At 43.5% G+C, this 16,862-nt stretch overlaps 1 protein-coding gene across 1 annotated transcript in view; it reads left to right on the plus strand.

Annotated features, from left to right (window-relative positions):
• The first annotated feature begins 450 nt into the window (after positions 1-450).
• CLDN10 (claudin 10) overlaps positions 451-16,862 on the plus strand; it is a 164,592-nt gene continuing 148,180 nt past the window's right edge. The window contains exon 1 of the mRNA XM_032277491.1: positions 451-893. Coding sequence (XP_032133382.1) covers positions 680-893 — 214 coding nt within the window. The 5' untranslated portion in view covers positions 451-679. The remainder of the gene's footprint in view (positions 894-16,862) is intronic.

A 16,862-nucleotide genomic window follows, 5' to 3' on the forward strand; every position in this document is an offset into this window, starting at 1 on the left:
AGAAATTCCCAAGAACGTTTATAGCTGTACCAATGGTTATTAGGGAGAAAAGGGAGCAACACGAACGTTCAGCTCCAGGAAAATGAATAAATCGTGTTCATTAAATTGCATTTAATGAAATACTGTATTCAGCTGTAATATTTAATGAATGACAGCTATATTGCTGAGCATGGATAAATCCCTCAAATGTAGTGTTACATTAAAAAAATAGGTTATAGAAGAATTCCTACAATATGATCCAATTATGTAAAGATTCAAAAGCGGCAAGACTAAAGCAATTGGTCAAATAAGCTTTAACTGTTACTGTATAATCTGTACTTTGTAATACCTGGCAGTTGCATGGTTCGTTAAGCTTCAGGCTAACAGAAAATTAAGCATTAACTATGGTGCCAAGTTAAAAAAAATCTGTGAAATCAAAACCCTTAAAATTCGCCTAAGAAATTTTAACAAATACCCGTGTAGAAAATCAGAACGACTCTTTCAGGCCATCTTTAAAACATCATGGTAAACCATACTTGATCCTAAATTCCTGTACTTCCTCAGGCCACCCGAGCATGAAACGCTGTCACCTACCCACATCCGCTGGCTGTGACGCTTGTCAAAGTGTTTTTTATCGGCTGCATGCCTAGACCACCAAGGCGTTCTGTCAGGACAGTGTCACTGGAGAAGGCGGCACGACATGTCCAGAGCGCAGATCTGGGGTCTGGTGTCTGGTGTCGGAGGGTTTGGAGCTCTCGTCGCTGCCACTGCGTCCAATGAGTGGAAAGTGACTACGCGGGCCTCCTCGGTGATAACGGCCACTTGGGTTTACCAGGGTCTGTGGATGAACTGCGCAGGTAACGCGTTGGGTTCTTTCCATTGCCGACCGCATTTTACTATCTTCAAAGTTGAAGGTAAATATAACGGCTTTGTTTGGGGTAGAGGTAAAATGCACTTTTCCCCTGATGTGCTGGATTAGCTGTACATAGCTGGCTGTTAATTCTCTGAAGACTGAATGCTTAACAAAGTGCCAAGATTTGCCTAGGAAGGATGGGGTGTATGAGTATTGGCTTAAAGAATGACATTATTGCCGGGCGCGGTGGCTCAAGCCTGTAATCCCAGCACTTTGGGAGGCCGAGGCGGGTGGATCACGAGGTCAAGAGATCGAGACCATCCAGGTCAACATGGTGAAACCCCGTCTCTACTAAAAATACAAAAAATCAGCTGGGCATGGTGGTGCGTGCCTGTAATCCCAGCTACTCAGGAGGCTGAGGCAGGAGAATTGCCTGAACTCAGGAGGCGGAGGTTGTGGTGAGCCGAGATCGCGCCATTGCACTCCAGCCTGGGTAACATGCGTGAAACTCCATCTCAAAAAAAAAAAAAAAAAAAGAATGACATTATTTTATTTGACAAATGTAGGATGTAAGAATCACCTTACGGGATTTTTAGAATACCCAGTGTGACTCCAAAGGGAAGAGTGGAAGTGACTGGATTGTTTTAAAAGTCAGTTTCAATTTGCCTTGAGTCATGGAGGAATCTTGATGGGTCATCACCTCTATGTAGGAAAAGCTCTCATTGATTTAAATATGTCTCTTTCTCTCTCTCTCTACACACACACACACACATACACACAGGTATTTATATGTGTATATGTGTACATAGACGTATAACACACAGGTATCTATATGAATATATATACATGTATATATATACACACACATAAATAACACACATATATATGTAATATGCCATTTCTAGACTGGAACTGGCAAATGATGGCAAATTGTAACTGGCTTTTTTTTTGTATATATATATATTATTGCACTTTAGGTTCTGGGGTACATGTGCAGAACATGCAGGATTGTTGCATAGGTACATACGTGGCAATGTGGTTTGCTGCCTCCATTCCCCCGTCACCTATATCTGGCATTTCTCCCCATGTTATTCCTTCCCAACCTTCCTACCCCCGCTGTCCCTCCCCTATTCCCCCCCAACAGACCCCAGTGTGTGATGCTCCTCTGCTGTGTCCATGAGTTCTCATTGTTCAACACCCACCTATGAGTGAGAACATGCTGTGTTAGATTTTCTGTTCTTGTGTCAGTTTGCTGAGAGTGACAATTTCTAGATTCATCCATGTCCCTACAAAGGACATGAACTCATCATTTTTTATGGCTGCATGGTATTCCATGGTGTATATGCGCCACATTTTCCTTGTCCAGTCTACCATTGATGGGCATTTGAGTTGGTTCCACGTCTTTGCTATTGTGAACAGTGCCGCAGTAAACATACGTGTGCATATGTCTTTATTTATTTATTTATTTATTTATTTATTTATTTTTTTAGAAAGAGGAAGAGGAAGAGGGAGAGAGAACAGGGGTGTTGCTTTATTGCCCGGGCTAGAATGCAGTCTAAAACTGGGTATGCCTGTAATTGTGTTTAACAATAGAGACATAAAAAAAAATGAGGGAATAAAATAATTAACAAGCAGCCAACCAATATTTCATTTAAACCTGTAAATACGTGTGATGTAGTACTGATAAGAGTGTATATTTTGTGTATTTAAAGTGGAGAGTTCTATGAATGTTAATTAAGTCTACTTGTTCCAGATCTGAGTTCAAGTCCTGGATATCGATGTTAACATTCTGTCTCATTGATCTATCTAATATTGATGTTGAAGTCTCCCGCTATTATTGTGTGGGGGTCCAAGTCTCTTTGTAAGTCTTATATATCTGGGTATTTCTGTATTGGGTGCATATATGTTTAGGATCTTTAGCTCTTCTTGTTACATTGATCCTTTTATCTTTATGTAATATCCTTCTTTGCTTCTTTTGATCTTTATTGCTTTGAAATCTATTTTATCAGCAAAAATTGCAACTCCTGCTTTCTATTTATTTATTTTAGCTCTCCATTTGGTTGGTAAATTTTTCACCATCCCTTTGTTTCGAGTCTTTATGTATCCTTGCATGTGAGATGGATCTGGATGTAGCATACCAATGGGTCTTGGCTTTTTTTGCCTGTCTGTGTCTTTGGATTGGGGGATTTAGTCGATTTAAATTTAAAATTAATAACAATATATGTGTGTTTGATACTGTCATTTAATGTTAGCTGGCTGTTTTGCCCGTTAGTTGATGCAATTTGCACTCCTACCAACAGTGTAAAAGTGTTCCCATTTCTCCACATCCTCTCCAGCATCTATTGTCTCCAGATTTTTTAATGATCGCCATTCTAACTGGCGTGAGATGGTATCTCAATGTGGTTTTGAAGCCCATCACTTTCACCCTTTTCTTTAGAGTCACATTGGGTATTCTCAAAGGCCCGTGAGGTTATTCACGTCTCCTTACATCTGCTTTGTCCTCGATTCCTGATAACAAAGGAAGGGATTCTATTTTCAGAGAGGTTTTCATGTTTTCTTTTTTTAATGTTCACCACAGCCTAGATATAAAACAAAACAAACAAAACAGAAAACCAAACTGAATGATAAAATAACAGCAAGAAAAATTTGAAAGCAGTTAGGTGAAAGAAAATGTAGTGAACTTTCCCCTTTGGGTACCTTGCTTTATTTATTTATTTTAAAAATACATGGGGCCAGCTTTCATCTTTGTGCATATTAGAGACTGTATTACAAGTGTATGTATTTTAAAGAGGGAACATATATTTTTAAGGACATTTTCATATTCCAGGATATCGTCAGGGAAACAATTGTTATTTGCTTTTATGTCATTGTGAGAATTATTATCTGCCTCTGCTTTCTGTAAATTTGATACATTTACAAATCCGCCACAAGTTAAGGGTTTATTACCTTAAAAATTACTCCTTGTCTTTTGGTAAAATGTAGACTTTTCACAGTCATATAGTAAAACTGTACCTTGGCCCCAGTAAAGAAAATGAAATAAAATTTTAACTAGGAAGTTACTAAAGCATAATGTGTTAGGAGATTTTGTGTCAAGTATGTACGTAATTAGTCTACAGTGAGTGCCAGGGGATAAAGAGAGAATACTTAACTAAATCCAGGAGATTTCAAATGACAATCAAAAGAAATATTCAAGTGTGGATGCCTCAGTTATCCCCAAATAACATGGACTTTCCTAGGTACCTATTTGAGGAATCCATGCTATGTCTCTCTTCAGGCTCAACTTCTCAACTTCTTTTGAGGCCTTTCAACATTGCTCCTTCTGCTACAGAACATTGCCCTAGAAATGGGGGAATTTTTTAAAGAAAGAGTGTGTGTGGAGACCCTGTTGTCACTGTGTGCACCTCTTATCATCATTCTTTCTCCAGGGGCCCCTCTTGGCCCTTTTTCACCTTAGGAAGCAGGTAGAAGAGATGGCATGTGGTAAGTCTGTTTTTAACTGGGTTCATCTTTTATTTGTTCAATTATTATATATATATATTTTTGAGATGTGGGTCTCCCTATGTTGCTGAGGTTGGTCTCGAACTCCTGAGCTCAAGAGGTTCACCTGCTTCTGTCTCCCAAAATGCTGAGATTATAGACCTGAGCCATCGTGACCAGCCTCATCTTAAAAAAAAAAATTACCTTAATATGTTTCATTCTATATTTCTTAATGAAACCCAGTTATTGGGGAAAATATGTGTTCAACTTTAGCTTCCAAGTAGGCTAAAGAACCATGGTACATTTCTACATGACTTCAACTCACTACATCCCCAAATACATCATCAGAGAGTTAGGAATTTTATTACTAGTATTTATGGTGTTTCTGATATCTCCCACCCTTAAAACTTTTTTATTTTTTATTTATTGTTTTTGAGTCAGAGCCTTACTTTGTTACCCAGGCTGGAGTGTAGTGGTGCAATCTCAGCTCACTGCAACCTCCACCTCCCAGGCTCAAGTGATCCTCTCACCTCAGCCTCCCAAGTAGCTGGGAGAACAGGCGCATGCAACCACACTTGGCTAATTTTTAAAGGTTTTTGTAGAGATGAGGTCTCATTATGTTACCTAGGCTGGTCTTGAACTCCTGGACTCAAGCAATCCTATTGCCTTGGCCTCCTAACGCGCTAGGATTATAAGCATGAGCCACCATGCCTGGCCAAAACTTTATTTTTAAAGTTAATTTTGCTTATTGATTGTAAAAATAATTTATTCTACATATGCTATGTACACTGCACATAGGAGGTAATTTGAAAAATCTCATCCGCTGACGGTGCTTCCCTTAGAACAAGTACAATTAAATTGATATAATCTCTACCTTCTTCATCCTGAGTCAAAATCTTTATAAATGATACACTTTGCTGCAGAAATCTATTTTCAATGTTGTAAGCACTGATTCAAATTTCCAAAGGAGACAGGGATTCACACAGTTGGATTTCCTTTCCCATGGAGCCATTGCAGGTTGCTTTTCTTTGATTCCTACTTGGGGACATAACAGTGAGGGAATCAGAAAAGCTATCTATGCCAGTAATCTCTCAAACATCACAGTAGTTACAAACCGAGGAAAGAATTCTGAGGTCAATGAATAATAAAAATTGTTGTATCACCTTTTAAAATAATAAACTATTTAAGCCTGCATTGTCAATTTAAGACAAATCGTCTTAGACTTAGGCCAGATTAAACCTCCTCTAAGAAGGAAAAGCAGGAAGCAGGTTTCTAAGCTGTTGGGGTTGTATTCTTTCTTCTTACTGATTATATATCTTCATTGCTGGAGTCATGCCTTCTCATAGCTAACCCTCTTGAATGTTCCAGTGTAGCCACAGCTTTTTAGGGCTTCATTTGGATTAATACTGACTACATCCCTTAAAAACTTGATGTAAGTAAACAGCTCTTTGGGTGAGCAGCATTTATAGCTATTGTAAAGAAATATAGAGGCCACCTTCAATTGTCATTTTGTGAAATAAACCGTAAGGACACCTGCAATTAAATTCTTACTGGAGCCTGAAAGCTTGATTAAAATCCAAAACCAATTCACTATCTTTAGACCCTAAGTCTACCATAAGCTAGGTCTCCTGTTTTGTTGTGTTCTGTTTTTCTGTCATATCAACATTAATAGGAATGCTTTCACTATGAAAGTAAAGCATCTCTCATAGTAGGGAGAGAAGCAGCTATTTCTGGGGGAAGACTGAATCCAAGAAACGTGGCCACAGTGAGGAATTGAAGCAAATCGTGATCACCTTGGGACAGTGACTTGATCTATCATGTTCCTGTGGTGCCCCTTGCACATGCTGGGTTCTGCATATATAGCTGCAAAATGACTGAATTAACCAAATAATGAGTAAGACTACAGATGGTTCATGACGAGGGCAAAATTGTATCCCTGAAGAAAGGCTGCAGTGTGCTGAATTGAGGAGCGAGTCCCAGGCAACCCAAGGGAAGGTCACTGGATTATGACTCAGCAGACTGAGCTTCACATTCTGGCTCCTTTATGACTTGCTGTGAGACCTTGACTTCAGCAATGACACCTCCTGTGCCTCATCTATAAATTTAGAGAACCAGTCTCCAAGAGTTCCTTAAGGTATCTTTTAACCTAAAGTTCAATTCAAGATCTTCACCATGTTTTGCTACCTGGAAGTAGAAGTTTCCCAAAGAATTATAGCCATAAAAGTATCCTCTAGTATAATTGTTATAACTGCTCATGGGATTAAGGTCTTTCCCTCTGTTTTAGATTTTTATCTGTTTTTTTGAGACAGGGTCTCTCTCTGTCACCCAGGCTAAAGTGCAGTAGCACGATCATGGCTCACTTCACCCTTGACCTCCTAGGCCCAAGTGTGCTCCCATCTCAGCCTCCCAAGTACCTGGGACTATAGACATGTGCTACCATGCCCAGCTAATTTTGCTTTTAGGTAATCATAATTTTATTTATAAACAAAATTAGCTGGACATGGTAAAGACAGGGTCTTTCGACATTGCTCAGAGTGGTCTCAAACTCCTGGGCTCTGGTGATCCTCCAGCCTAGGCCTCCCAGAGTGCTGGGATTATAGGCATGAGCCACAGTGCCCTGCCAAGGCCTTTTTTTCTCCCCTTATCTATTATCTTGACCAGCTTCCTGTGTTCCTGACTGTTTACAATCTTCTCTGCATCTGGGTTCAGATAGGTTTAAATGACCTTAAGGAACCACAAGACTCAAGTAAAAGTGCCAGGAGTTCAGTGGAATGAAACCAAATAGTCATCTGGAAGCCGCAGTCAAATGATGCTGGCTGTCTACAGGAGTGTGAGCCTTCTCTCCTCACATTCCAGCTGCTTTACCTCTCTCTCACCACTCCCTTATTGGCCGTGCCATAAAAATGCGGGTAAAGAGGCCGGGTGCAGTGGCTCATGCCTGTAATCCCAGCACTTTGGGAGGCCAAGGCAGGTGGATCCCCTTAGGTCCGGAGTTCAAGACCAGCCTGATCAATTTGGCAAAACCCCGTCTCTACTAAAAGTACAAAAATTAGCAGGGCATGGTGGTGGGCACCTGTAGTCCCAGCTATTTGGGAGGCTGAGGCAGGAGAAATGCTTGAACCCAGAAGGTGCAGGTTGCACTGAGCCAAGATGAAGCCACTGCACTCCAGCCTGGGTGACAGAGCAAGACTCCATTGCAAAAAAAAAAAAAAAAAAAAAAAAAGGCAGGTGGGGATAAAGAAATAGCACTTGCTAGAGAAAGAGGGTTTTCTGTTCACATATAGGGAACTGCAGGGAGCCATCTGATGTCATCTCTTTAGACTTCTTGCTAGCTGGAATATAAGCCTGTGTTAGTCCACTCAGGCTGCAATAACAGAATACCATAAACTGGGAAATTCATCAACCTCAGAAACTTATTTCTCATAGTTCTGGAGGCTGCAAAGTCCTAAATAGAGACACTGGGAGATTCAGTGCATGCTGAGGGCCCATTTCCTCATTCACAGATAGCACCTTCTCACTGTATCCTCACATGGTGGAAGGGGCAAGGCAGCTCTCTGGGGCCTTTTAAATTTTGTTATTATTATTATTATTATTTTGAGACTGAGTCTTGCTCTGTTGCCAAGGTTGGAGTGCAGTAGTGTAATCTCAACCTCTGCCTTCCATTTTAAGCAATTCTCCTGCCTCTGCCTCCCAAGTAGCTGGGACTACAGGCACCCACCACCACATCCAGCTAATTTTGTATTTTTAGTAGAGACAGAGTTTTGCCATTTTGGCCAGGTTAGTCTCAAACTCCTATCCTCAAGTGATCTGCCTGCCTCAGCATCCCAAAGTGCTGGGATTACAAGTGTGAGCCACCACACTTATATCTTGTCGCTACAAAAATACTTAGAAATAGACAAGCATGACGGCACATGCCTGTAGTTCCAGCTATTTGGGAGGCTGAGGTGGGAGGATTGCTTAAACTGGGGAGGTTGAGGCTGCAGTGAGCTGATATTGCACCACTGTGTTCCAGCCTGGGTGAAGTCCAAGAAACATTCAACATGTTCCTGTTCCAACAAACAGTGGCATGATATTATATGTGTACTGACACAGTCATAACCCAAGGTAGGTGAATTGGACTTTCACAGTAGAATCTGGACAGGTTGTGCCACTGTAAAATTGTCTGTGTATCAATATGATTGGAAAGCACAATGGTGAAAAGTGCTCTAGCCTTACAGTGGTGAAGATGGTGCTGGAGCTGTCAGAATGGCCTCAACTGCCATAGCAGCAGGCAGTTGGGCTGGGGACCATAAGGCAGCATGCTGCAGGCTGTCCTTTCATGGAAGCCTCAGAGACAGTCTTCTTTTTTTTTTTTTTTTTAGGCAGAGTTTCACTCCTGTTGCCAAGGCTGGAGTGCAATGGCGCAATCTTGGCTCACTATAACCTCCATCTCTCAGGTTCAAGTGATTCTCCTGCCTCAGCCTCCTGAGTAGCTGGGATTACAGGCTCCCGCCACCATGCCAAGCTAAGTTTTTATATTTTTAGTAGAGATGGGGTTTCACCATGTTGGCCAGGCTAGTCTCGAACTCCTGACCTTAGGTGATCCACCTGCCTCCGCCTCCCAAAGTGCTGGGATTACAGGTGTGAGCCACTGCGCATGGCCGCATCAGAGACTTTTTACAACATTCTGTCTCCATCCATGGCTCCGCTCTCAGAGCCCAGGACCTTATCTCATTTATCCTGGTCTCCTTCATACCTACTGCTGTGTCTGGCTTAGAAGGCACTCGACGAATGTGTGGGGATTGAACAAATGGAAGGAGAAATTGTTCATTGGGTTAAATTCTGACATTTGTATTGCAGAGGGAGTCTCTTCTCATGCCACCAAGCTCTAGAAAAGGGAGAGAGTCCTAGGGAAGTGCTTAGAACAAGTAGAAGAGCCGTGGATTTGTTTTTGTGGTCTTTTCTTTTTGAGACAGGGTCTTGCTCTATCTTTTAGGCTGGTGTGCAGTGGCATGATCATGGCTCGACCTCCTAGATTTAAGCAATCCCTCCACCTCAGCTTCCTGAGTACCCGGAACTACAGGTGCATGCCACCTGCCCAGCTAATTTTCACATTTTTTGTAGAGACAGGAATCTCACTGTGTAGCCCAGGTTGGTCTCAAACTCCTGGCCTCAAACAATCCTCCTGTCTCAGCCTCCCAAAGTGCTGGAATTGCAAGCATGAGCCACCACACCTGGCCTGCCATGAGTATTTTTTATGATGGCATCTAAGAAGCACAAACATTTAGAGTATTGTTTCTTAAAATGTGGTCCACCAGCCAGCAGAATCTATATCTCCTGGGTGCTTACTTGAAATGCAGAATCTTAGGCCCCACTACAGACCTACTGAATCAGAATCTACAACTTTATAAGATCTCCAGGTGTCTTCTTTACATATTAAATATTTGAGGAATCTTTGCTTGGAGCCTGGTCTTAGGAATCTGATGGATCCAACATTTACTAAAGGGTCTTAATCCCTCTGAGCTTTAGTGTTCTTTCCTGTTAAATGGTGATTAAATAAGACACATATGGCTAGGCATGGTGGCTCATGCCTGTTATCCTAGCACTTTGGGAGACCAAGGCAGGCAGATTGCTTGACCCCAGAAGTTTGAGACAAGCCCGGGCAACATGGTAAAACCCCGTCTCTACAAAAAATACAAAAATTAGGTGGGCATGGTGGTGGGCACCTGTAGTCCCGGATACTCTGGAGGCTGAGTGGGAAGATCACCTGAGCCAGGGAGGTCAAGGCTGCAGTGAGTCGTGATTGAGCCACTTCACTCCAGCTTGGGTGACAGAGTGAGATCCTGTCTCAAAAAAGCAAAAAACAACAACAAATAACACAGGCAAAGTGTCTTATGTAGTACCAGACACAAATGAGGTCCTCCATAAACAGTGGCAATTATGTCCGTCTCTTTCAATGCCTTGAAAGTTCACATCTTAGCTGTAGGAGAGTGGCTATTACTCTGCTCCATCCACTTGTTTCCGACCAGGACTGCAGTAGCTGCTTTCTGGAATGCAAAACCTGATAGAAGCATGCCTTTGCTCCTTTGCTGCACGTCCTATGTCATATTTTTCATAATGTGAAGAATATTGGACTATAGTCTGTGCTTACAATTTGCTATTTTGTATAAGGCAAGACCACTCTGCATTTCCATGTCAGTTTCTCACTGAAGATGTAGATCTATTCCTTGTGTCAATCACATGTTGTAATAGCTTGGGGTCGGGGAGAAAAGGCCCCCTTCAGGCTCCACATGGGAAGGCAGGTCTCCTCCAAGCTTAGGGTGTGTTTAGTATGCCAGGCAGCCAAAAAGAACAAATGTTTACTTGAGTATTCTTAGTTCTGAGGGCAGGGAAAAACTTTGGGACAGACAATTTATGAGTTCGAATATAGCTCCACATAGAGCTAACGATGCAAACTCGATTGCATTTCTTAACTTCTCATAGACTCATCCTTCTCGTTTGCAAATGGGGATAATAATACTCATCAACTCATAGGGTTGTTGTCAGGGTTAAGTGATATGATAATGTAAAACACCTTACATCATAAGCAGCTGTCATAATTGTAAGATAGCCATCATGTTATTAATTGATGACTTTAATCATGTAACATAAGGTCACCAGTTTTTAAATGCATGTATACAGTATGTTTTACAAAGTTCTTGCACATACACTGTCATAGTTCTCCAAAAGACCAATATTCTGTAGTCTCCATTTTATATACAAAGCAGCTGAGGTTCACTGGGGACCATGTTTCTAACTTCCTATGAGCTTCTGTAAATTTTTGGGGGGAAATGGTCAGCATTTGGTACTAACTCCCAAACTGTGTTTAAGCCCCAGCTTGGCCACCTTTTGGGGACCTTAGGAGAATCCCTGGCATTTGCCCTTGTTTCCCTTTCTTAGCTGTAGGATAATGATGAGGATGACATTGTTGATGATGATGATGTCTAGTTATGAGCTTCAAAAGCTTGTGGGGAAGGTCGAGGAAAAGAATCTTCTTCTATGACATAGGCTAACCTGTGTTTAAAATGAACAGGGGATTTGTTTTAATCGGGTATGGTAAGATGCACAAACGTGGAAGTGACTGTCAGGAAAGAAGTTTGATACTCGTCGATCCCGGGAAGTGGGAGGTGTGGCGTGGCACACAGGGAAGAGCCAGGGTCACTCAGGAGCTGGGTGGGAAACCATGTTCATGAATCTTTGTTGTGGTTTTTGTGGGAAGAAATAAGCCAGGCTGGGAAAACAGGCTAAGCAGGTTTAGGATTGGCTCGTTCTCATACTGTCAGCAGGCTCTGGAGTGTAGGAGTTCCAAGTTGTAGGAGGTCCAAGTTACCTTCTTGGCACCCTGGGGTGATTAGGACAGGGGAATATCTGCTTGATGGTTAGCATTTGGGAAAGGAGGTAGTTGTGGGTGCGGGCTCTGGGCTGGTAGGTTTGCCTATGAAAGATATGCTTGTAGGGGGTCATTTTCTGTCTGTAACAACTGGCTGGCCCTGGGGTTGGAGGAGCAGTTTCCCCCAAGTCAGCGAGGCCCCAGGTACCAGAACATGGAGAATACAGAAAACAAGAGAACAGGGGCCAGACACAGTGGCTCAGCCTGTAATCCCAGCACTTTGGGAGGCCGAGGCGGGGGGAATCACCTGAGGTCAGGAGTTTGAGACCAGTCTGTCCTACATGGCGAAACCCTGTCTCTTCTAAAAATACAAAATATTAGCCAGGTGTGGTGGTGTGCACCTGTAACCCCAGCTATCCAGGAGGCTGAGGCAGGAGAATCACTTGAACCTGGGAGGCGGAGGTTGTAGTGAGCCAAGATTGCGTCACTGCACTCCAGCCTGGGTGACAACGGCAAAACTCAGTCTCAAAAAAAAAAAAAAAAAAAAAAGAAAGAAAGAAAAGAAAAGAAAATAGAGTTAATACAGCATAGATGCCAGAGCCCTTGGTGATGTTTGCACAGGTAGGACAGCAAGGCATGGATTTTGCTGTCCCTCATTCCTTTAAGACTTCACACTTATCTGATTTTCTCTGGGTAAACATTTAGTGTAGAAAAAGTTCAGGTTGCTCTTTCACAAGGTTCATAGCTCCTCTCCCTGCTCATTGCCCATCTGGCCAAATGTGCCAGGGACAACTCTCCCACCTCCACTGCACAGCCTTCCTCGCACCTCATAGACTAAATTGCATCCTAAAGGAGATGTACTTGAGGGACGTCTTCTGAGCAAATGGTATCCTGGACTTAGTCATTGAAAACCTTCCTGCCCTCGTGCACGTTTAGGTAATGTACATTATAGAAAGCACCACTGCTCTTCAATGAACTTGGGATAATTGACTCGCTTTTCAGAATCCAGCTAGTCTACAATTAAGCTTTTGCCAGATTTTTGTGTGCATTGCAGGAAAAATTGATTATCAAAGGTTTATAATTTGGCAAATCATTCAGTGGATTCCTGGTGCAGAATATAGGCCCTTGGGACTCAGGGAGGAACAGGACAGGGGCAGGTCCTCAGATATAAGCTGCTTAGAGGGAAGCCACCATTTAGCAATTAGCCCAGAATGCTAAGTGTTATTGAATGGTCAAGTTCAGAGGGTAGGCAGACTTCCCAAAGAGCTGAGGCTTGAACTGTCTTGAGAGATGGGCAGAAGTTTGACAAGAAGTTTGCCAAGGATCGGAGGGCATTTTAGGCTAAGGGACTCATCCAGCTCTGCAACTTATTAACTGCACATCTCTGGAAAGAATGCTTAACATTTGAGCTCCCTAATCTATTTTTTTGATTTTGTTTAGTTTTGTTTTCCTTTTTGTTTTTAGACAGAGTGTCGCTCTGTCACACAGCACACAGGCTGGAATGCAGTGGTGCAATCTCGGCTCACTGCCACCTCCTCCTCCCAGGTTCAAGCAATTCTCGTGCCTAAGCACAGATGTGCACTACCATGCCCGGCTAAGTTTTGTATTTTTAGTGGAGACAGGGTTTCACCATGTTGGTCAGGCTGGTCTAGAACTCCTGGCCTTAAGCGATCCGCCTGCCTTGGCCTCCCAAAGTGCTGGGATTACAGGTGGTAGCCACCACCCCCGGCCTGAGCGCCCCCATCTGTTAAATGGGAATATCATCTACCTCAGAGGATGGTGGTGAGGACTGAATGCATAAATTTACATACGGCGTCTAGAGCAACGCCTCACGGATACAAGCAAAGACCTAAAAGCAGGAGGAAGGCAAGTGCATGCGGGAACAAGAAGCACATAACTGGAATGGCTGACACTTAAGATGTGCACAGAGGGAGGGAGAATATCTGGCTGCAGATGTCAATAACAAAAGCTCCCAAAGGGACATTCAAGCCCTACAAAGGGATCCAGGCTTTGTCTGGAAGAAGCTAAAGCTATTGAAACATTTTAAGCAGGGAATACCCATGGGGCTTGCACTTAACAAAGACCCTGCAGTATTTTGTGTTTGAATCTGAGCAAAGGGCATAGCAGCAGGAATACAAAGGAAGATATTTTAAGGCAGAATTGTTGAGTCTTGGTGACTTGTGAGGAAGGAGAGGGGTCAAGGATGCCTCCAAGTATTCCTGCCAGGAAACTTGATGGGCAGTGGGATAGAGAAAGCTGATTCCAGAACAGGTCCCAACATAAGTTCTAGTTCCATCTCCCATTATGGTGTTTTCCAATATGTACCAAGATCTCAAGCAGTCAGTTTCTTAACTTAATGGGGTTTGGCTTTGAAAAACCAATTGTAGACAGTGAGACAAACTAGTTTGACTGAGTTTAATTTTTTTTAACTGTACTCTTTAGATGTCTAATACAAATCAAGAGGAAAATGTGACAGTTATAAACATTAATGCAATTGTAGGTGACGTTAACAGCACAGGAATAACAAAGTTAGCAGGGTAATAGCCCCCAACTACTCTGTAGTCAAATTGCATAGTTCTAGTCTTGCATACCGTGTGTTTCGGGGGACATGAACATAAACCACATTCATTGATTCTAGAGGACGGTGACTAGGAGGATGAGTGGTCTTGAAATGACTTCACATGGCCATTTGTTTCACCTGGAAGAAACAGAAAAAAATATGTAGGGGACAGAGCGAGAGAAGACATTGGGTAGATGTTACTAGAGAGTCTGGTTTAGGATCACTTTGGAGAAGTCATTTCTACAGAGTTGCCCTGCAGTGGAACAGGCTGTCTCACGGAGGAGGTTGGTGGTGGTCTGCTAAGACGGCTGTAGAACTACCTCCTGTACCGGTGAGAAGACAGACAAGGTAATCTCTCAAGCAGTTTCCAGCGTGAGAGGTCTGAGATCCCATGCACATGTGCAAATAAACACAAATATTTAGAAATCTATGTCTTTGATTTACATATTGACTTCAACAGTTTTGAACAACTGCCAGGCTCTGTGCTAGATAACTTGTAACACAGCAATAAAAATACCTCATCTCTGCCCTTGGATGTTCACACCCTAGAAGGGACCATGAACTGAAGCAGTAATTGTTATATGTGTTACGTTAATGCCATTCTGTTTAAACCTATATGTTAATCAATGTCAGAATATAAGAAGGCCAGACACAGTGGCTCACACCTGTAATCCTAACACTTTGGGAGGCTGAGGCAGAAGGATCACCTGAGATCAGGAGTTTGAGACCAGCCTGGCCAACATGGCGAAACCCTGTCTCTGCTAAAAATACAAAAATTAACCAGGCGTGGTGATGCATGCCTGTGATCCCAGCTACTTGGGAGGTTGAGGCAGGAGAATCACATGAACCTGGGAGGCAGAGGTTGCAGTGAGCTGAAATCGCACCACTGCACTCCAGCCTGGGCAACAGAGCAAGACTCTGTAAAAAAAAACAAAACAAAGAGGCAGATCTCTATCTTTAACTGATATCTGGTAGGGTTCTAAGAAGCCCAGAGTGTGTGCCATCTAACCTTTTCTGGGAGAAGGGATGACTCCTTCTAAATCCAGGCACAGAGCCAACTGATGGCAGTGGGAGGCTGGGGGGATGCGAGAGGACAAGCCCTGCCTTTAGCTACATTTCCTTGGGTTGATATTTTTAGTTTATATGCACCAAATATAGTCCATGCATAAAAACAGAACTGCCATCCTACTGGGAGACTAATTTTCTCCAGAACACAGAATGTGGACATTTGTCGAGGTAGCCAGGGGAAAATGGAAGACAGTTTTCCTCTTATCTTACTACTGCCAGATGTTCTCCTTTATTTCCACCAGCAAGCCTTGAGCCGGTCATATCAGGGGGTTTCAGCCTGCTCTGGAGGGCTCCTGCAAACGTGCCCACTAAACTGACTCTGCTGCAGTGGCAGGAATCCTTCCTTGACCCTGTGCCTTGGCTCTGCATTTGTGCCACTTTGCTCAGCCTTCCATCTCCTGGAGGTCAGCTGATGCCCACTCTCCTGGTTAAACCTGGACCGCAGACCTCTCGCTTTTTTCCTGGCGGCTGATGTCTGGTTCCAGGTGGTAGATCTGTCTTACGATGGTCCTATCCCCTAACTCCGTCGTGCCTGGTGGCTCAGTTCTGACCTGTGCCTGTCCTGCACGTTAGACTCTGGAACTATTGATCTGCCTCATCCCCAGCGCCTCTCCTTTGCCTCCCTGGGTCAGCTCCTTCAACAGGACTCACTTTCTGTCACCCCACACCTTGGGAAGAACTGTCGAAGCATGTCTCCTAGCTGTGAGAATTTGGGGGAAAATGAGATGGTGAAGGGCACATGCGTGTGTGTGTGTCTGTTTTTCATCTGGAAAAATATGCATGTTATCTTAGTGGCTCCATCTATTTCAGCTGCAAGTCAGGGGTGTCCGTGACAGCAGGTGCAGAGCCCCAGGAATCTTCCCATCGCACGTGCAGCATCAAAGCTGTCCTGAGGGGGCCGCTGTGGGGGTGCAGCCGTGCAGCCTCTCCCTTGCCAGGCTCTTTCTGCCTCTGCTTCCTGTGCCTTCAGTGAGCCCTCCTGGGAGAGGTGAGGTGATCTGCCTTTGCACAGGTGCTGCGCTGTCCAGCTTTTGTTCCAATTCCATCCAGGGTTATGAAATAAACTTCCAATAGAGTGCCCACACCACACAGGCACACGCATGCACATGCATACACCAGGCAGGTTCTACAGCTAACTGCTCATACACACAATCTCTCACCATGCAGACACCTCTACACACCACACACACACACACAGAAAAATACACACTCACCATACAGTCACCACATACACATCACACATACATGTGGGCAACACACACGCAGACATTTCCCATACAGTCACACACACGCAGCCATTTCCCATACAGTCACACACACGCAGCCATTTGCCATACAATCACACACACACAGCCATTTCCCATACAATCACACACACGCAGCCGTTTCCCATGCAATCACACACACGCAGCCGTTTCCCATACAATCACACACACGCAGCCGTTTCCCATACAATCACACACACGCAGCCGTTTGCCATACAATCACACACACGCAGCCGTTTCCCATACAATCACACACACGCAGCCATTTCCCATAAAATCACACACACGCAGCCGTTTGCCATACAATCACAC

Source organism: Sapajus apella, unplaced genomic scaffold, assembly GCF_009761245.1.
Source record: "Sapajus apella isolate SASKATOON/1434 unplaced genomic scaffold, GSC_monkey_1.0 scaffold9, whole genome shotgun sequence".
NCBI classification, from domain to species: domain Eukaryota; kingdom Metazoa; phylum Chordata; class Mammalia; order Primates; family Cebidae; genus Sapajus; species Sapajus apella.